The sequence below is a fragment of the Megascapheus bottae genome, chromosome 14 (genome assembly GCF_031878675.1).
Source record: "Megascapheus bottae isolate mThoBot1 chromosome 14, mThoBot2.hap1, whole genome shotgun sequence".
Taxonomy (NCBI): Eukaryota; Metazoa; Chordata; class Mammalia; order Rodentia; family Geomyidae; genus Megascapheus; species Megascapheus bottae.
The window spans coordinates 50,254,646-50,276,796 of record NC_143522.1 but is presented as its reverse complement, the minus strand read 5'-3'; the positions used below and the strand labels follow the sequence as shown (position 1 = coordinate 50,276,796).

The following is a 22,151-nucleotide window of genomic DNA, read 5'->3' as shown; positions in this document are numbered from 1 at the left end:
ACTCAAGGCTAGTACTCTACCTTTTGAGCCACAGCACCACTTCTGGTTTTCTGGTGGTTCATTGGCTTAAGAGTCTCATAGACTTTCCTGCCTGGGCAGACTTTGAACCCAGATCCTCTGATCTCAGCCTCTTGAGCAGTTAGGATTACAGGTGTAAGCACCACTGCCTGGCCTTACTCTGTTAATTTCTGTTGTATATTAGCTGGAATGAGGAAGAGGGAGAGTGTTTAAAATGTTATGATACCAATGAACATGTATTTATGCTGATAAAAATGTGGTAAGGCCAGGAGTGTAGCCTAGTGGTAGAGTGCTCATCTAGCATGCACTAAGTCCTGTGTTTGATTCCTCGGTACCAAATACGCAGAAAAGGCCAGAAATAGCACTGTGGCTCAAGTGCCAGAGCACTTTGAGCAAAAGTGTCCATGGTTAGTGCTCAGGCCCTGAGTTCAAGCTTCAGGACTGGCAATAAAAAAGATATTAATATTCTCATATATATCTTTTGTTCAATATTTTAAATTTTGTATATTCTTCAAAAGGGATTGCTGTGCTTTACAACATTAAAGAAAAATAACATGTTAGTCATCACTATACTATAAGCAAATCTAGCTTGTGACCTTAAACACAAAGACTAAAATAGCCATAGAAGGCCTTTGTTGTCTAAGAAGTTAGCATAGTGTTATGTGAAAGAGAACTGACTATTTATTTGTTTATGTGAAATAGGGAAGGGAAGGTGGGGGAAACAAGATGATTGGGAGGGGCTGGGGGAGAGAAATGGTGACAAAACATGAGAAGGGGTATCAATGTGTGAGAAGTAATGTATCTACTATCTGGCAAAGGTAACTGTAACCCCTCTATACATTATCCTGACAATAAAATAAAAAATAATTAATTAAAAATGTAAGTAGATGATGACAGTTTGATGTGTTGCAATTAGTAAGCCTATTGGTTTTCCTGAATTTACTTTTTTATTTGCTGAAGTCCCAATAACAACTATTCCCATTGGGTCTTTGGAAGGGATTATGAGCTAACAGTGCTAACCTTTTTGACATCTAATATAATCATGGTTTCAGAAAATAGTTTCCATTACTCTGAATAATTGAATGAGCAATAATCTTCTCAGTAAGTGTACACAAATAGATTACAAACTGATTTATGGTCCCTGGAAAACAAGATCAGTAACTCTTGTGCCTTAGCAGACTTTGACTCTGCTATCTGACTTGGACTCAGAGGACGAAAATTTGTCTCCTTTCAGCTGTAAAGACTTTATCAAACAAGCTTAAGTTCTCCATGTGAAAAATGTGAATGACAAAGTGACATAAAAGACTGTAACTGCTTGCTGGCCTGATATGCTTTTTCCATATAAGTCATTACATATATATACATATATATTACCTATATTATATATTGTATATATGGAAATAGTATTTGGTATTGACTGGGCAAAAAGGTGTTATCGTTATGATGGTAGGAGGAATAAGAAACAGAACTGGCACATGAATCCAGTGCAGGTTTACATGTAATAGTGAGAGTTCCCCTATTTCATATCATAACTGGTTACTTAGCCTATGATTAGATTGTTAGATAGTAAGTGGAATAAGTGTAGTAGCTAGTTGTAGAAATGTGACAGATAGGTGTATCAGTCTTCCTTAAGATGAAGCAGTGTGCCAGGTTTTCACTACTAGAAGAGCAAAATTACCAAAGTCTCCATTCCCTGTTATGCAGTTGGCAGATGGCAGGGCAACAAAACCTTGAAAACAGCTGGAATTATCTCATTGGAAGTGACAAACTAATGGGTATGAAGGGCAATACCTAATTGTGAGTGAATTACCAAAAATCCTGGAAAAAAAAACAAGCAGGTTTGAGTTGATTGGAAGAAGGACTTGACTGTGCAGTAAGTTCTAGGTTAGGGCTTTGAGAAGATTCTGAAAGAAGTGACTTCAGAGCCTGGTTAAAGATTGTGTAACTTTAGTTGCTTCTCTTCAAAGTTTGAAGTAAGAAAATTTTAAAGACATATGTGAGTCCTGTATGGATCGAGAATATTATTTAGGAAGATATTTAATTCTTCACTAAATTGTAATAATGTTTAAAACACATGATTTGGGTGATAGAAAAATTTCCACTACCCTGAATAATTAAAAGAGTGACAATCTTCTTAATAAATATACCCAAATAGATTACAAACTGATTTATAGTCCCTGAAAAATGAAATGAATAACTCATGACTTAGCAGACTTTGATTCTGATAACTGACTCTCAGTCTCAGAGTGCCAAGAATTGTCTTCGTTCAGGTATAAAGAATATCAATCTCCATTCTTAGAGAATATGGAAACACTGAAAAAATAATAAAGGATTTTTTTACCATATTTGGCTCACAATTTGTATTCCCCACCATTTGCCTTTAACTATGTCTCAGTGTTCACATTCTTCTTTATAACAAAGATCACCCAACTTTCATAATATCTCTTATCCCAGCCCATCCCACATGCAAATTAACATTTCATTTAGGTAACTTTGAATTTCTTACAGAACAAAAAAGGAGTGAGGACAAAATTCCTCAGTGAATTTAATAAAGTATATTAATGCCTGTCTCATGACTAAAAAAGATTATCTCTCAGGTTAGAAAACAAATTCTTTCCCTATGTAGCCTTTGAATGAATGTGTATGTGTGAGTCTATAGACATATCATATAGGAAAAGAGAAATCTGAGTAGATGCTATGGGATTCCATGAATTTCCAAGTACTATTCTGATACAACTGACATAGACAATTACATGAGGCTGTTCAAAGCATAGTCTTTCAATAAATGTTAGATCCCCCATCTCCATTCACCTTGCTATCCCTCTTAACCGTTAGGTCAAATAGTTTTTTGAGCAACATTTTAAATTTGGGGGTTAGTATTTATCTTTTCCCTTTGTCCCCAGACTCAAATGAAGAACAAACAAAAACCTGAGCAGTTCACTATAAGCTGAATCTCATCTTCTAGGGTCTAGGTATCCTCTTTAGAAGAAGCAAATTTCTATGGTTTGAAGACCAGGTAGAATTTACAGGGAAAGGAAAGTGGGTGAGAGACTAAGAAGCCTGAGATTGGAAGGGGAAGAGGTGTGCATTATTCAGTTAGGCCAGCCCATATATAAAAGCCTTAAGAGGCAGTTCACTGGAATGGTAGTAAATGAACAGAAAGACCACAGGAAAGAAAGGGGCAGTGTGTCCAGAAGGAGAAGCAAGAAGGCAAAATTAGACAAGTTAATTTGTAGGGCAATTCTTTCTAAGGTACTCTTTCTAGGGCTCCTATAAATTCTACATACCATTAAATCATGATAATGATGATAATTCCTACTATCAATTAGGTATCTACCATTGGACTTGACAAGAAAAAGAATCTTCATGGTGAACCTTTATTGCCTTCTATATACTGAACATAGGAAGGAAGGTGGTGAGATGGCTGAGCTATAACGGGAAGTAATCAAAGGTAGACAGAAACATAGTGATAATCATAGCCGTTCAAGGTTTAGGATTGGTGTCTTTCTGAAGACAAAGAGCTTTTATTGGGTGGTTTTTGTTTTGTTGTTTTTTGTCAGTCCTAGGATTTGAACTCAGGGTCTGGGTACTGTCCCTAAGAAACTTTTTCTCAAGGCTAGCACTCTACCACTTCAGCCACAGCACCATTTCCAGCCTTTTCTGTTTATGTAGTATGGAGGATTTCATGCATGCTAGGCAAGCACCCTATCACTAAACCACATTCTCAAAATTTTTTTAATAAGTACAATATTCACAGATTATTGCACACTGAAATTTAAAAAAAATACAATTCAAATGTGTACTTTGCATAGTAGACTTGATGTCTTTGTGTTGGTAGTGGCAGTCAGGGACTTGCTGGAGACTGGAAATCAGGAATCAGAGCTACAACTTGGAGAATATTCATAGAATAGGGTTTTTTTGTGAGTCATGGGGCTTGAACTCTGGGCCTGGGCACTGTCCCTAAGATCTTCAGCTCAAGGCTACCACCCTACCCCTGGATCCACAGCCCCACTTCCCGTTTTCTAGTGCTTAATTGGAGATTAGTCTCATGTTCTTTAGTGCCTGGCTTTGAACCTTGATCCTCAGATCTAAGCCTCCTGAGTAGCTGGCTTTGTGGAATAGTCAATAGATGAAACACTGGACTTGGAACCAGAAAGCATTGATTCTTCTCTCAAACTGTGTAACTGTGAACAAATTAATTTATTTGATCTCTGGTTTCTGCTACTGTTTTGTGGATAATAATAATACTTGAACTATTGTCTGAACTATACCAGAGCACAATACAAGGTTTTTATGATGATAAAATATGAAGATATGCATAAACTTGTATGCCATAAAAATATAAGTAATTAATTATCAAAGATATCAATACCCTATTAGCAAGTGATTTCTGATCAAGTAACCATTATATTCACTGACTAAAGCATTTTTCCAGATACCAATGAGAATCTTCCTACAGGACTCAGGCTTACTACATCCATTACTTAATTGTTAATTTGCACACTGTTTCAAACAGGACAAAATGAATACTTGTTTCATAGGATAATAGATTATTTGAGATGAAACAATAAAACATAAATATCTAATTATGCAAAATATAAAATTTTATAGTTCTTAAATGTTCTATGAAATAGCAGCGAGGCTCATTTTGAGTGTGGGATTATTACTAATAGATGGTAATCATTTTTTTTGAGAATACAGTTCTCACACAGGGCTGGTTCTAAGGTTGTAAATTGGCAGGTTGGAAACAGCAGTGTATTAATCTAAATACAAAAACACCTTATTTCTCATGCTGACCCTTCTCTTCTATCTTAGAATGCCATTCAAACTGAAGTCCTAGCAATCATAAAACATCAATATGAAGACTGTAGATGAAACACTGGAATGTTTAATAATCTAGATTTTTCTATTTCCTCACAGAATCTCATAACTGTTGCATTTACTTTTACTTCGTATTAACTGGATGATTTGTGAGGAATGGAGATAATGATTTATTTCAGTGTAGATTCAAAGGCTTTAGTCTGTCATCTTTAGCTTATTAATTCTAGGCTTTAATAAGGCATAGCATTGTGGTGTTGGAAGTACGTGGCAAAGATTAGTTAGCTAATTGGACAGAAAAAACATAGAGACAGAGATAAAGAGACACAGAGATGGGGAGGGAGCTCTGAAGATACAGTTCCCATTGACATATTCTCTGTGGTATACTTCTAGGTTCTTCCTTCCAGCTGGGGACCAAATCCTCAATTACATTAGGATATGAAGGTTTTTTTATTTTATTTTTGAGTTCTTCATATCCAAATCATAAAAATAATTTTTGGTAGAATCAGTTCTGAAATGGTTATTTCATAGTTCTATTAGTCCTTGAGCATTTTTAGCTAATTTATTTTGATTTTATTTATCTTTATGGAGTTGTACAAAGGATCTACCATTTAGTACAATATTTTGTGAATATAATGCATCTTGATCAATGTCACTCTTTTAAATATTCTCACCCATTCTGCTCCTACTTATCCTTTTCCTCACTCTTTTTAATTTGAATTACACTTGATTCTTGACAACATTGTCTCTGTTTCTCTTCTTTCTTTGTTTACCCTTTCCACTCTACCCTTTGGAGTACCTATTGAACTTTTATTTTGGCTTCCTAAGGAATTACACTATTTAATATATCCCTCATATTTATCATATTGCAGTTAATATAAAATTTTTTCAGAAAATCTATAGTTGATCTAAATGAAATGCTTTCCTCTTACTAATTTCTGGGATAAAGTATTGGTATAAGCTGGATGTGGGGCTTATGCCTATAATTCTAGTTATGTCAATTGCTTTTTAAATATATATATATTTAAAGAAACCTTTAAGTAGTTGTACACACAGTTTCAGCTCAATGTGAGTTTATCCATCTGTGTTGCATCTTGATCAACATGACACCTTTCATAATTTTCCTCATGTATTATTTACTTTTGAGGTTGGGTTTTTTTTAAAAAAACTATTATTTAGGGCTTTAAACATGCAGATAAAATAATTCCTTATTTCAAAATAAATTGCACAAGTCCATGTCATAAGTGTGTCCCAGAGAACCAGGAGTGAGAAAGGTGGGAAGGATGATAATACAAACATGGGGCTAGGGTAGTACTCAAGTGGTGAGCACTTGTCTATCATCCATTCCTTTGAACATGCTCCTTCTCTTAATTTATTAATTTTGTAGGCTATACACAGAATTATTGACTGGATTCTAACCCCCAATTTTAAAAATTCATTTCTCTGCCCCCTGTAACCATGCACCCACCATACCTTCTCCAAGTACCAACTTCTAGGTGTTCATTTTGTTGAACTTTGACTTTGCCTTTCTAACGGGTTGCACTATATAAATTCTCCCTCAAATCTACCATGGTTAAGTTAATATATTTGTATGCACTTGGAGATCACCTAATGTATTTACTTATTTTTCTATAAACTAATTTGTAGCTTCCACATATGAGGGAAAACATGCGAAGTTTATCTTTTTAGCCTGACTTACTTCACTTAATATAGTTTTTCTCAGGTCTTTACTTTTCTTTACAAATGGTACAATATTATTCATTCTAATAGATGAGTAAAAATATAGATACTACATTTTCTTGATCCATTCATCCACTGAGGGGCTTCTTGGCTGTGATAGGAAAGTTTATAGCAATGAGAGCCTACATCAACAAATTGGAGAAATCAGAAATTAATACTCTAATGATGTACCTCAAGCTCCTAGAAAAACAAAAAACAAGCCAAACCCCAAACTAGTATATGGAAAGAAATAATAAAAACTAGATAAGAAATGAACAAATGTAGAAGCTAAAAAATGCAAAAAAACATCAACAAAATGAAGAGCTAATTCTTTGAAAAAATTTGCGGAACCAATAAGCTCTTAGCAAACCTGACAAGAAAAAAAGGAGAAATCACCCAAATAAAATAAAAAAGGAAAAAGGAAACATCACAACAGAAACAAAATTCAGAATATTATAAGGAATTTACATTTCAAATTTTATACCAATAAATGGGAGAATCTGGCAGAAAGGAATGCATTCCTAGAGAATATCAGTAGACCTAAACAGAGCCAAGAAGACATAAATCAATTTAAAGAGATATACAACAAGCAATGAAATTGAAATGTCAATAAAACACCTCCCCTTCATGATGGACTCACAGATGAATTCTATAAGACCTTCAAAAGATAACTAATAGCAATGCTCCTTAAATTCTCCAATGAAACAAAAAGTGAATAATCTCTACTAACTCATTCTATGAAGCCAGTATTACATTCATCCTAAAACCAGATAAAGACTCATCAAAAAAAGAGAACTATAGACCTATATCTCTGATGAACATAGGTGCAAAACTTCTCAATAAAATACTGGCTGACTGAATTCAAGAGCTAACAACAAAAAATGTGAAGCTGGTTCCACATATGAAAATCAATAAATGTAATACAGTAAATCAACAGAAATAAGAACAATTGCATGATCATCTCAATAAAAGTAGAAAAAGCTTTTGACATGATGCAACATCCTTTGATTATAAAACTTATGGAGAAGGAAGGAATATAAGGAACATTCATCAACACAACAAAGGCTGTCTATGACAAACCTACATCCAGCATTACACTGAATGATGAAAAACTGAAGCCATTTCTGCTAAAATCAGAAATAAGGTACAGATCTAAATAAGGAAGGAGGAAATAAGACTATTCTTATTTGCAGATGACATGCATAACCATTTATTTGAAGGGACCTAAAGACTTTTCCCCCAACCTCGGCTGATTAAAGGTTTCCTCAAGTAGCACACTATAAAGTCAATCCATAAAATCAGTCTCTTTTTTATTTGCCAACATGAGAAGATCAAGACTGAAATAATGAAAGCCATTTCATTTGCAGTAGTCTCAAAAAGCCAAAAGCAAGGAATTAACCAAGGATGTGAAGGGCCTCTACATCAAAAACTATAAAAATTTGAGGTTAGAGTTTGCTTTATGTTTGAGTTGGCTTGGTCTATGATACTTGTCTTTGGGTTTCCCTGTGCCATTGAAAATGAGGGACTCCACCACAATCCGCCTTTGGTTGAGATGGAATATCACAAGTTTTTATGCCAAGACTGTCCTCAAATATCAATCTCTGTATTCCAAGTAAGTATCGTTACAAGCTTGAGCTACTGTGTCCAGATTACATGATAAAATTTAATTATGTAAGTTGTAGTAAAAAGGCAAAAATGATGTGGACAACCAAAATCTACTATGAATACAAAGCCTAGAAGGTTGTACCAAAAAGAAATTTTTTGTGGGTGTGATAAACTTATTAGAACTTTAGTTAGCTAGCTCCCAGTTTAATATAGCAAAATAAATGTGTTACCGAAAAGTCAGTGCACCTAATCACATTTGGTCCTTAAGTCTGACACAGAAATTTTTAGGTAAGACATGAACATAGTGAAAATGATAGGGAAGTTTATTAGGAAAGAAATCTGTCAGAAAAAGTAGATGGCAAGGTATAATGTTCTGGGAAGGCGATGCTTCAGTTTATTTTCAGCCATGTCCAGGTATTGGCATGAGCCATAGGTTTAAATAGAGGAAGGGTCAGGGGAAAGGGGACAAAAGTATTCATAGTTGAAGAGCCTGGTTACCTGGATACCCATGTCTCAGCCTATAAATGTAGCTAGCCAGGGGCTGGATCTGAGAATTCAGGTTCACGATAGCCTGGGCAGAAAATTCATGTAGTACCTTAGCTTTAGTTAACCTGCCTAAAGCTAGGCTTGACACAAGTGATAGAATGCCAAGATTGAAAAATCTGTGTAAATTCAGGAGGGCTTGAGTTCATTCCTCAGTACCAGCAAAAAAAAATAATAAAAATAAATAAAATAAATTCCTGGTATGGCTTGATTAGTCATCAACTCAGTTATGTTTCTCCCTGGTTCAGAAGAAGTTGTTTCTGTGGTCATCACTAGAGGAAAGTGCTCTGGTTCCCATGAGATAATTTCTGCAGCTCTAGTATCTAGTATAATCATTACAGATAATTATTCTCTTTGGGGGGTTATCTGTGTTGCAATGCTGTGCTGTTACTTAGGGTTAGTTTTAGTTTCTTATCCGAAGGATGCTATCTAAAAGTCCTGTCTTCTGGAATCTGAAATGATTGAGAACCTCTAGGTACAATAGCAAACAAAAATATAGGCAGAGATACTGGGCTTTTAACTGATCTATGGCAGCAAAAACAATTTTATTACCTGTTCCAAATCAACTTTCCATATAGTGAAAGTGGATTTTTTGTAGTATGAGAACAATAGTCTTAAACCCAATCTTTGGGGTTTGAGTACTTAGATTGATTGTCTGAGATACTTTTTTTTCTAAATTTTATTTTTTATTGTCCGGGTAATGTATAAAGGGATTACAGTTACATTCACCAGATAGTAGGTGATACACATTGATACCCTCCGTAGAAAGTGCTTGTTTTCTACTGCTTTGGTGGCAAATTAAACAAATGCAGAGGTCTAAAACAACAAGGGCTTTAACAAGGCTACATTCCTTTCTGGAGACTCTAAGGAAAAGCCATGATCTTTACCATTTTCAGCATTTCAAGGCTGTACACGTTCTCTGGCTCCTAGTCTCTTTCTATCCTCCAAGGCAATGAATCAAATCTTTACATCTCATCACTATGACACTAACTCTCCTGCTTCTCTCACATTTAAGCACCTTTTTCCCATATATTTTTATTGTAATTAATAGAGGGGTTACATTATATTCGTCAGATGGAAGGTGCATTAATTCACACCCATTGATAAACTTTCTCCTGTCTTGGTCCCCATTTCCCTCCCCCCACCCCCACCCCTCATCTTGTTTGTCCCCCTTCCCTATCCAATTTCAAATAACCAAATACAAATATATCCAATATATCAGATAACAAAGTAGATACTGTAACAATATGAAATAACCAAGGGACAGCAAAAGAAATGAGAGATAACATAGTACATCAAGGACAACAATCACTCATTATATGGTTTTTGTTTCTATATCCTGGAGGTCCTTTCATTTAGCATCATACTGTATGGCATTGTGTATCTAGGTTTTGCTCTATTGCAAATCTCTGCTAGGAGAGCCCAAGATTTCTACTGATTATGACAAATGAGGGAAACCAAATGTTCCTTGTAATTACAGTTGATGGTTCACAAGTGACCTCAGCCATGTAGACTGGACTTAGGGATAAAAGTATGGAAAGACTTAGAAAAAATCATATTAAGTGAAGTAAGCCAGACTCAAAGGGTTCCCTTTGCATTTCTTCATTGCTCATGGCTTGTTACTACCTATGAATATGTGTAAGATGAGGCAAGCCAAAGTTTGCAAGAAATGTTAATTGGTCCATCTTGGATGTAGTAGATTGTTAAATCAGAAATAAGAGTTCCAGCAGTGTATGTATGTCTCAAGGGTTAAAGTATCTCAGAGAGATCTGATAAAATTAAGCTTCATCACTTTAAATTAAAGTGTGTAACATAGCTGAATAATAGCTCCAGGGGCTGTCCTGTTTGCAAATCTTAGGCTAATTCAATCAATTTCTTAAGCAGAAAGAATCTTAGGAGTCTTTGGTCAAAGCATCCTTTTGATGCCATCACTTACATTTTTACCTCTCAGATTGGCAACCTGAGGTGTTTGTCAACACACCAGCTGTCTCTTTTTTACAGATATCATCTCTCCTAGTTTGAGAAATCCTAGGATAGTTCATGAATTTCCATTCAACAATTCATTCATGCATTCAACACCCTGTTTTCTGCTTGAAAACTCTGATATGTTTTATAATGTTAGTTTGAACAAGAGAAATATGGTTCCTGCCATTATGGAATTTATAATTCATTGAGATATGGATTTAAAAAAGTAAATAGAAAACAAATAAATAAAGTAGAATAAAAGTTACGTGGTCAAGGTAATATAATTTTAAGATATAATAAATAAGGGAGGCAGTGAAAGAGAAAGGGAAGAGGAAGGAGAGAAGACAGACAAATATAATTATCTTAGGTAAGATGATCTAGGAGGAAATAACAAACTGAGACTTTAAAAATATGAGTTACTTTCCATGAGAAAGACAGAAAGACAAGCTGAGTTCATTCAAGGAATTGAAATTGAAGTATGATTAAAATCATAATGTGGGACAGCAGCAAGAACTGCTTAAAGGAGACCAGAATGATGGACAGTGAAAGCTGAATAAGACAGGTCCCAGTAGACTTGAGTGCCTCAGGAGAAATGTGTCTGTAATAGGTTAAGGTCTAATCTTTTCATGTAAATAGATTTTTGAGCATAGTTTATAATATCTATCATCATGTTAGACTACATAAGGGAACTAATATAATACAGAAACTTTTGTTGAAATTTATCTTCATTGGGTAGAATAATTAGGAACTCCTTTACAACTACCTTTTGGCTTAAGAGATAGCAGTGGTTTATCTTTTCATTGCAACCCAAAATTAAAAGGATGAAAAATGAAGTATATAATTTTTCTTAACCTGTCCTTATTTATATCAGTATGCCTAGTGGTAACAATTCAAGCCATTAATGAGAAAAAATGTGTATATTTTCTTTTTTCTTTTCATTAGATTCATTTGGTTAGGATAGCATACAGAATTTTCAGAAACCCCTAAACAATACATCAAGATTTAGTATCTGTAAGCAGCAATGATGATCAATCTGTGGTCATAAAGACAATCCAAATATGTGGAAATCACTGTTGATAAAGGGTGTGTGTGTGACAGAGAGAGGGGCCTAGAAGGAGGGGGAGAGGGAAAGAGAGAAGAAGAGGGAGAGGGAGAGGGAGAGTAAAAGGGAAAGGAAGAGGGAGAGAATTGTACCAGAAAATAGCTCTAATTTTTCTTTTAATATTTGGGAAACTTGTAGAAAGGAGAGAATTACTGGGTATATTTTTAGGGTATTGCAACATTGACTTACAAAAATAACTTTTTTAAAATCAAAATTTTTATAAGAACATTATATTTTGGATTTGTGGGGACTGTTATAATACTAATCCTCACACATACATTGTACTTGCTTGCTTTGTTCTCTGAGTCTTCCAGTCTACTTCTATCCTTCTACTTTATCCTATTGAATTCTTCTGTCCAGCTGATAAAGAAGTCAGCTTCTGAGGCTTTGTGAACTTGCCCATCTGTGGGAAATGGGGCCAATGGGAAATAGAATTTTACATGGTCTCCTTGGATTCCCTGATTTGGAGATGAATCAACATGGGTTAAAAATATAATTGAAGGTAGTAATTACTCAAGACTCAGGGGTGCTTTTACTCCCTGTGTTCACTACTTCTGGGCCAATATTTTCCGACTTAGAATTTTGCTTATTTTGAGTGTTAATGTATTTTAGTTTTTAAGTAAAGAGCATTGAAATTTGTGAAATTGGAGATATTCTATGTTAATATGTTAATGCTTTGACTGCTTAGTATGAATTAGTATATCTGATGTCTTTCTACTTCAGTAACTAGCAAGAATCAGAATTGGGGTTGGGTGGATCAATGTAATAGTGATTTCCACAAGACAATATGTTGGAAATGCACTACAACTTGGGAGGGGGTGAAGTGAGAGAAAAACTTGGGAAGGGGTATTAATGTTCAAGAAGTAACGTAGTCACTACCTGACTAATGTAACTATAACACCTCTATACATCACCCTGACAATAAAACAAAATAAAATAAAAAAGGGGATCAGGATTGGGGAATGGGAAAGAGTAATTTTTTGTGAAAGCATTAAATATAGCTTTGAAAAATACTAGAATATTTTTATCCAACATTTACAACCTTTAATTTGCACGAAGTAAGGATCTTTTGCTTCTTTAAACAGCAGTATTTGCTTTTGTCTTTTTTGGCCTTTATGACTTTATTGTTTTTATTTTTTATTGTTGGGATATGTATAGAGGGGTTACATTCGCAGGTAGTAGGTGCATTACATCTCACACATTGATATCCCTCATGTTTTTGTCCCCAATCCTTCCCCCCACCCCCTTCCAATCATCTTGTTTTCCACCCTTCCCTTTCCTATTTCAAATAAATGTATATACAGTGTACCAGGTAACAAAGTCAGATACAGTAACAATATGAGATTAGCCAAAGCGCAACAAAAGAGAAGAGAAATAACACAGGACATTAAGGACAACAATCACACAGCCTTTATGACTTTATTAAAATGCAAAGCAAAACAACTTTGAGATTCCACCTCATTCTAGTTAAAATGGCCATCATCAAGAAATCTAATACCAGATGCTAGCCGGGATGTGGCCAGGAGGAATCACTACTACATTGTTGGTGGGAGTGTAAACTAGTTGAACTACTATGGAAAGCAATATGGTGATTCCTCAAGACTAAACATAGAGCTCCCCTATGACCCAGCAATTCCATTCCTTGGCATTTACCCAATTGTCTAGAAACAAGGTCTAAAGCCACTAGAACAATGATGTTCATTACAGCACTATTTACCAAGTATGGAACTAACCCAGATGCTCCTCAGTAGATGATTGGATCCACAAGATGTAGTATTTATACAAAATGGAATTCTATGCTGCCTCAGAAAGAATGGCATTACCCCATTTGTAAGGAAATTGAAAGACTTGGAAAAAATCCTATTATGTGAAGTAAGCCAGTCCCAAGGGAACAGAGGCTCAATGGTTTCCCTCATTTGTTATAATTAGTACAAACCTAGGACTACAGTAGCTCAAAAGCTAGATACATAAGGCCATATAGGATGAGGCTAAATGAAAGGATCTTCAGGATGTAGAAACAGGAGCCTTGTATTATGTGATTGTTGTTCTTAATGTACTATGTTATTTCTCCTCTCTTTTGTTTCCCTTTGGTTAATCTCATATTGTTACAGTATCTGACTTTGTTATCAGGTATATTGTATATATGCTTATTTGTTTATTTGAAGTAGGAAAGAGAAGGGAGAAAACAAGATGATTGGGAAGAGGTCAGGGGAAGGAAATGGGGACAAAAACATGAGAGGGGGTGTCAGTTTGTGAGAAGTGATGTCCCCCATGTCTGGCAAATGTAACTGTGACTTCTCTATACATTACAATAAAAAAAAGAAAGAAAAGGATTTTCCCATGAAAACAAAGAACATTTTTATATTTCCTATAAAAATTTAAATCTATTAAATATAAAATTTTTTTAAATCTATTATTAGTTTTAAAGTGATTCTTCTTATTTCTTCAAGTATTTCTCATTTATCAGTGGACCAAATTTCAAAATAATATCTAGATAAAATGTATTTTCTCCCTTTTAAATACTTTCACATTCTCATCTGTTTTTATGGCATGTTACTGCATGTCTCTAGAGGCACCCAGCATTTTTATTTTCAAGTAAATTTATATTAGTTACAGTCTCCAGCTGTTTTAGATATAGGATCATTTCCTGTTGGTGCTGTTTCCAGGACAATTTTTTTTCTCCTCACAAAAATGAAAAATGTAATTTAGCAAAGACATCCTATAATTGCCTTCATATCTAGCAAGGTATCTAGCAATCTAAATACTTTATTTTATTTAAAACATCTGTCTACATAATACCTTGTGATTGTCCAGACCTATATCATACTTGGGAAAGGCAGCTGGTGCCATTTTATTTAATTTATAGAGAACCCACAAAAATACCTCCTTAATATAGAGTCTTCTGCCACTCCATCATAAATGAGATTTTTTTAATGTGAGGATAATTTTTCTTTTTGGTTTTTGTAACTAATTTGTCTTTTTCACATTGGGAAAGACACATTTTTAAGATCACTATATAAACAATAATCTTTCTGTTATACTGTATTTATACACAGTCAGTATATTATATATATATATATGTTGTGCGTATATTATAAAATGGTAGCATGATACTCTCTCATGTAACTAACCTTACACTAGAAACACATTTTAATTGTTAAGCTTTCTGAATGTCATTTTGTCTGTAGAGCATTTTCATATATAATAAAAATGGAAAGCCTTCCTTTCTTGTAATATCCTGCTGATTCAAACAGTCTTACATTTTTGGGAAATGCATAGAGTCTGAGGGCTTCTATAAAAGCTTTTTGTCTTGCTGGTGAGGTGATACCGAATTTGGATTTTAGAGAAACCCATTTGTAAATTCTATTTATTGTGCATGACCCTTGTAGCCTAAAAATAAAATATTTAACTTTTAATAGGTTATATCAATTTAGCTTAGTCACATGCCAGAAACAACAGACACTAGGCTTAAAATGGTATGCTTAAATGAGAACGTTTACCTTTTCCCTGAAAGTCATCAAAATATTCCTTTTTAGAGCACTAAAAGTATGAAAGGGAAATGATTATAGTTCCCTAGTGACATACTGTTATGATTGACAGGAAAAACCAACATACATGCCACCTGAGACACTTGTTCAGGAACTTTCTGGAGGGTAGTAAATTGGTGTTGGCACAAACACAAAAAAATAAAATGACTTGATTCAGCATTTTTCAATTCTAAATCCCCAAACACTAAAGAAAGAAGTAAATATTCATCAAGTGATCAAAATTTATATTGATTTTTATTCTACATTAGCAGCTCAAAGTCAAGATTCTTGACAGGGTGGATGTCAGTTTGAATGATTCTCTTTGAAATGAGGATATAGGCACTGAGCTGAATGTTAGCCTACATTCTTGAACTATAAGGTCCTGATTATTAGATCCCTGTGAGGCTAAATTTTTTAAAGAGCAGTAAAAAGGCATACTTGTTTGGTTCTATTTGGATAACTAAACTGTTATTAGTATGTAAAGTAATTCTTGTTGTTCTTGCATCATTCCATTTTTTTTCACCTCCATATAAGAATGAGTATTTTATAGAATTTCAAAAGAACGGGAGAGTATTACAGAGTTCAGAAGTATCGTTGGCAAACATAGTTGTACCTAACTGCCATTCCTGCAAGCTAAGAGAACTACAATTGTATCTTCACAATGTATATTTTTAATTTTTCGTTTCTGCTAGAAAGGATTTTCTGTAGTGAAATTTAGAAGATAGGAATAAGGACACTGCTGTAGAATATAAACACAGACTTGATGCCTGTGTCATTGTGCACATTTGCCATTACTGTTTCAGTAATGGAAAAACATCGAAAATTCTAATCATCCCCTCCAGTCTGCACACTGTAATCACACTTCCTCCCCACCCTAGTTCATGATATAAAATGCTGAATTTTTAATGAGCATACTCACATGCATTACAAAAAGGAGAGAGAGAGTGGTGAAAGAAGCTGTCCACAAATGCGATTGTGTGCTACATTTGTTCTTTATGTTGGTTAGAAAGATATGTTTTTGTCATTATATTTTAATAAATATCTCATCTGTCATAATAGAAGGCATTTTTCTTTTCTGTATAGTGAAACAAATGTATAAAAATAGTGAAAATCCTATAAATTCTATAAATGTTCATATTTCCACTTTGTTTCAATGTTTACCATTCAATAACTATCTTCAGCATATTACTTTAAAACTAAATTTTCTAAATTTTTAGTGAATATTTCTTTTTGATGATATACACACAGTAACAGTATAAGGTAGTTAATGTGTATAATGCATCTTGATATTTTTGAAGGGTACTTATCAGTCTTATTTTTGGATTATCTGAGCTTCTTTATATACCATAATTTTTCTGTGGTTATAGAATATATACTCTCTGAAGGTAGGCATAGTGTCTAGTCCATATTTATATACTATATATAATATAGTATCTTACCCATAAGTGACTCTCAAGGTATATTTGCTGAATGAATAAGTAAGGGACCACCATCAACTTCAGAGAAATTTCTTGTTCTGTTAGTCTTAATTCTGTTCTGATTAGGCAGGATGAAGCTTTGGTAGCCTGCTCAGTTGTGCATACAAGGCTAATAGAATGATTTGAGATTCAGTCATTGTAATAACAAATATTATTTGTATTTAGTCAGAATGTTACTATTCATATACATTAATATCTATAGAAAGTTTCTCAACAAAGAAAATACACCTTGAATTCAGTCCCAAAGGTGGGTTATTTTAGAGAATTATGAACCATCAATGTCAAGAAACATGAAGATGCAAAAGATAACAAGATCTTAGGGGAAAGCACCATAATGGTGAGAATGCTAATCTTGGAATGATATAGGGAACTCTGCCAAACAACCAAAAGAAAGTTTTGCCCAAGCATAGTTTTCATCATTCCTGGAAGTTCTTCGGCAGGGCCTTAGGGACTCTTGAGAAAGGGAAGTTTTTCCAGAAGGAGAGAGCAGTCCTCTAGTTGTATAAGAAGAGTACTACAGAAAGAAAGAAGCAGAGGCATAGTAAATACCTAAGGAAGTAAAGGAAAAGGTGTTTGCTTATGTACATTGAAGATTAGACATGGCTGTATTAAAAGTAGGAAACTGTTAAGATCAAATTCTTTCTGGAAAAAGTAGTTTATCCTCACTATTTTGAAGGATTTCTCTACATTTATTGACTTAGAATAGATTCATTTCAAATATTTTAATGTCAATAAAAGTTATTATATTAATTGGTACAGAATGTTTATCATGTATATGAGCTGTTGAGTATTGAGAATATAGGTGAATGCAAGTCTTTGCCCTGCTAGGTACACATGTAATCCTAGCTCCTCAGGAAACTGAGATCTGAGGCTTGTGGTTTGAGGCAAGAAAGTCCATGAGACTCTTATTCCAATTAAACACACACACACACACACACACACACACACACACAGAGCCAGAAGTAGAGCTGTGGCTCAAATATTAGAGCACAAATCTAGACAGCAAAAGCTCTGAAGGGACAGAATGTTTACCATGTATATGAGCTGTTGAGTATTGGGAATATAGGTGAATGCAAGCCTTTTCCCTGCTAGGTACACATGTAATCCTAGCTCCTCAGGAAACTGAGATCTGAGGCTTGTGGTTTGAGGCAAGAAAGTCCATGAGACTCTTATTCCAATTAAACACATACACACAGAGACATACACACACACACACACACACACACACACACACACACACACACACACACACACAGAGCCAGAAGTAGAGCTGTGGCTCAAATGTTAGAGCACAAATCTAGACAGCAAAAGCTCTGAAGAGACAGTGCTCAGACCTTAAATTCAAGCTCCACTATATGCACCAAAAATAAATTAATTAAATAAAAAGATAAATTTTTATGCTTGTATAGATTCCAATATGCTAGAAAAAGATGGACAACATAAAATAAGTAACATGTCTTGTTGCATATGGTAAAAATTTGCTACAGTTCGAAATGACTTGCAGTTTAAGTAGTAGGTTCTGGATGGCAAGGGGACATTTCAGTAAAGACCTATGGTAGTTGAAGGGCTAAGCTGCCACACAAACAAGAGCAAGAATCTTTTTAAAAGTATTTATTTTATTTTAATTGTATGGGTAATGTATAGTTATATTGGCCAGATAGTAGGTAAGAGCAAGAGTCTTTAACGGTATGCAGATGTTAATTAAGGACTGAGGAAAGGCCATTGCATGGGGAAGAACAAAAGCCTGATTCAAGGATATTCCAGATAAGTGAGAAGACTTGGAAACAGCAACTGAAGATAAGGCAAGGAAAAGTGATCATGCCATAGTACAGAACAGACAAAATGGAGGTATATCTGAAGATTAGGATATTGTTAACTAGTATCTAGAGAGTCTCTTCCTCCTCCTCCTGCTCCTCCTCCTCCTCCTCCTCCTCCTTCTCCTCTTCCTCCTGCCTCTTCTTTTTAGCCATCGAAAAAATATCAGCATTAATGTGATTAATAGAAAAAGAGTATTTGCTTCAGGAGTAAGAGATAGTTTTCATGGGAGGTTATTTTGAGTAGATAAGAGAAGTTTTCTTTAAATATTTGTTTTAAAGACATTCAATTTTTTAGCTGTAGATGTATTTTAGATATGGGGCCTTTGTCTTTTGTATGGCTAGTGAAGATCTTCTCCCACTACAATAGCTCAAAACCTAGATACATAAGGTCATATAGGATGAGGCTAAATGAAAGAATCTCTAGGATATGGAGTCAAGAGCTTTATCTTGTGTGATTGTTGTTCCAAGTAGCTTTATGCTGGGAGAGGGTAGCAATATTGAGGAGTATCATTTTTAAATTCAGTATCTATCTTATCTCATTTATCACATAAGAATTTGTATAATCTTTAAAAACTGATAATTGAATGTTTTTCTAATCATTGAGTATTCAGTTTTAGCCTTTAAAAAAGTATTCTTAGCATGTATTTTTTCTACTTCACGGGTTTTGTACAATTTTTAGCACTCTTCTGTATATGTCATTAACATTCTATGTACTTCTACGTCAGTAATAAAAATGCAAAAAATACTGGATTTGGCATTTTCTCTGTGTCTTTCCACAAGCTACACTACCTATCCCCAAGTGAATACACTCAAAGTAATTTTTGGTGTGTATGCTTTGATCAAACCTAGGACTTCATACATGCTGGATAAAGGCTAGAAACTTAGCCAGACACAAATATAATTCTAAATTCAACTGAACTGGTTTTTTTTTGTGGGGGGGGGGTCATGGGGCTTGAACTCAGCCTGGGTGCTGTCACTGAGCATTTCAGCTCAAGACTACTGCCCTACCCTTGAGCCAAGCCCCACTTCCCATTTTTCTAGAGGTTAATTGGAGGTAATGGTCTCCGGTCCTTTTGTGCATGGGCTGGCTTTGAACCTTGATCCTCACATCTCAGCCTCCTGAATAGCTAGGATTACAGGTGTGAGCCACCCACTCAGCTCTGAACTATTCTTATTTAAGCCAATTGGTTTGAACAAGAAAAGTTCAAATGAATAAATAACTAGATGAAAACTTGGAAATAATTTCAGAAACTCCATTCACCTAAATATAGTAATGTTAATGTTTCTCTAAATGCTTTGTTAGGAATTAAAACTAGCTGTTTATGAGAAGTAAAAATGTTGGAGTTCTATAATGATTTGAGACCTTACTTTTAAAGCTACTCATATTCTTTATAGAATCTTAAGTTTTGTCCTTTAAGTAGCTCCCACATTGCAACATTTCCTCTTTCTTTATAGTTGAGTCTATAAAACTAGAGAGCAGAAAAGACTTCTTAGTTGGCTCTGGATATGAAGAATAAGTCAGCCAAGTTCTGGGAGCTATAATTCTGTTTCAGCAGGCTGGTTGAGAAGATTGTAGTTCAGAGACAGTCTAGGCAGAAAATTCTGTGATATTCCATATCTAAGTAACTAGCAAAAAGCTGGGCTAGAGGCAAAGCTCAAGTAATAGAGCACCCATTAGTGAGCAAACAAGTTGAGTGCAAGTTTGAGGTCCTGAGTTTAAGCTCAGTAGAATAGAAAGTCATACCTAACTCCACATTTGTTACATATTATAGAATTCTGATGATTATCCAAAAGCTGGCTCACCACTCTTTTTCTTGGGGGAATATGCAATGTAATTGTCAATAGCACTTTTCATGTTTATCAGAAAATATTAATGACTTTACTTAGATTAGTGAAGCACAGGAGAGAAATTAACAGTCCTCTGGCTCACCATGTAGAAGACAACATTGCTCACTCCCATTGACCACGGGCAAGCATAACCCAAGAAAATTTCATTCTCATGCTCATCTGGTCTTCTATGGAACCCTAAAGCTACAGGGATTATGACAGCTGCAATAAATAAAGCATCTGTTCAATACATTTCCATGCCAAATATTATTCAGCATTCTTTGGCCTTGGTTTGAGACCAAAAAAAAAGCAGCATGACAAACTTACTGCCTTTCCTTTATAGTAAGCCCCAGTAACTCTGAAAGATTTCACAATTCCTGCCTGTGAATAAGTAAAGTCACAATGCTTTGATTTAAAATTATTAATACAATAGTACGGACAACTTAAAACATATCAAAGCAGTCTATTTTCACTATCAATAACTTACTGGAATTAATCTAGGCTTTAAGATTTTTTTCTCGGAAAAGAAAATGGAGGAACATTCAGAATACATATATAGTATATATTTTAATGCTTAGGTTTGAGGGGGATGTTTAAAAAATAAATATTACATATGTGACAATGCAAGGATAAAATATTATTAAGAAACCTCAACAGAATTTTTATGTAAATCTTATCATACAGTATTATGATCTCAGGGAAATTTTGTGATGTTTACTGAGTCTTCTGAGAGTTCATTTATTCAAGTCATATTTTAAGGAAGAACTTATAAGATTCAGGTCTAAAATATAATTCTGTAATATGCCCAGCTGATCCCATTAAATCCAACCCAAAAAGGAAAGGTATAATGATGTGAACAATTCCCATCCTTTGAGTTGTTACACCTCACTTGAAATGCATTCCTTCTGGATTAAAACAGCAGCTTTTCTTTGTTTCTCTCTCCAGGCTGAGGTTCAACTATGTTACCTGGAAGCACAAAGAGATGCTGTTGAGCAGATGTCCCTCAAGCTGTACAGTGAGCAGTATACCAGTAGCAGCAAGAGAAAAGAAGAGTTTGCTGATATGTCAAAAGTTCATTCAGTAGGAAGCAATGGGTAGGAGACTATTCTTTTTGTTGTTTTATTCTCACTAATCTACTTTTTCAATGACTCTCCACTGGTAGGTGTCAGGCAGTTGTTTCTTTCCTAGCTAAGAGACAAGAAAAACCTCAATAGACCAGACATTTATTTCTTATCCATTTTTGACAGAATTGAGGACTATAGATTTTATAACACAGAACTTCCTAAATCGAACATTATTATACTTTTTCGAAAATAGCCTTGTGAATTTACAAATGTATTTGTGATTAGATGATATTCATCTATTTTCTTCATGCATCAAGAATTGCTTTCAGTCTGAGACATATGATGTATGCATATAGTAATAACAATCCTTACTGTTAAGTAATTAAGTTCTGAATTCACATATTTCTGAATGTCTCTAAAGCGATGTGAACAATTTTAGTATTTATTTAATAGATGATTATTAAAAAGTGAGAGTAGTGATTAATTTAACTAATTGGTTTTAATAAATCGAGGATAGTCATATTTGTAGAAATGGAAACTGCTGTCTATTTCATTTTATACTTAAGGCAGCAAGAAGTACAAGTGTCTCCAAAGTTATGTTCCATGTTTATTATAGAGTATAGCTCTAGACATAATATTCTCTGAAAATGCCATGAAGAAATAAGCCT

At 34.6% G+C, this 22,151-nt stretch overlaps 1 protein-coding gene across 3 annotated transcripts in view; it reads left to right on the top strand.

The window, feature by feature from the left end:
- Akap6 (A-kinase anchoring protein 6) overlaps window positions 1–22,151 on the top strand; it is a 461,670-nt gene that overhangs the window by 305,460 nt on the left and 134,059 nt on the right. For all 3 annotated transcript variants that reach the window (XM_090345201.1, XM_090345199.1, XM_090345200.1), the window contains one exon: window positions 21,365–21,513. In XM_090345201.1, the coding sequence (XP_090201327.1) occupies window positions 21,365–21,513 (149 nt within the window). The remainder of the gene's footprint in view (window positions 1–21,364; window positions 21,514–22,151) is intronic.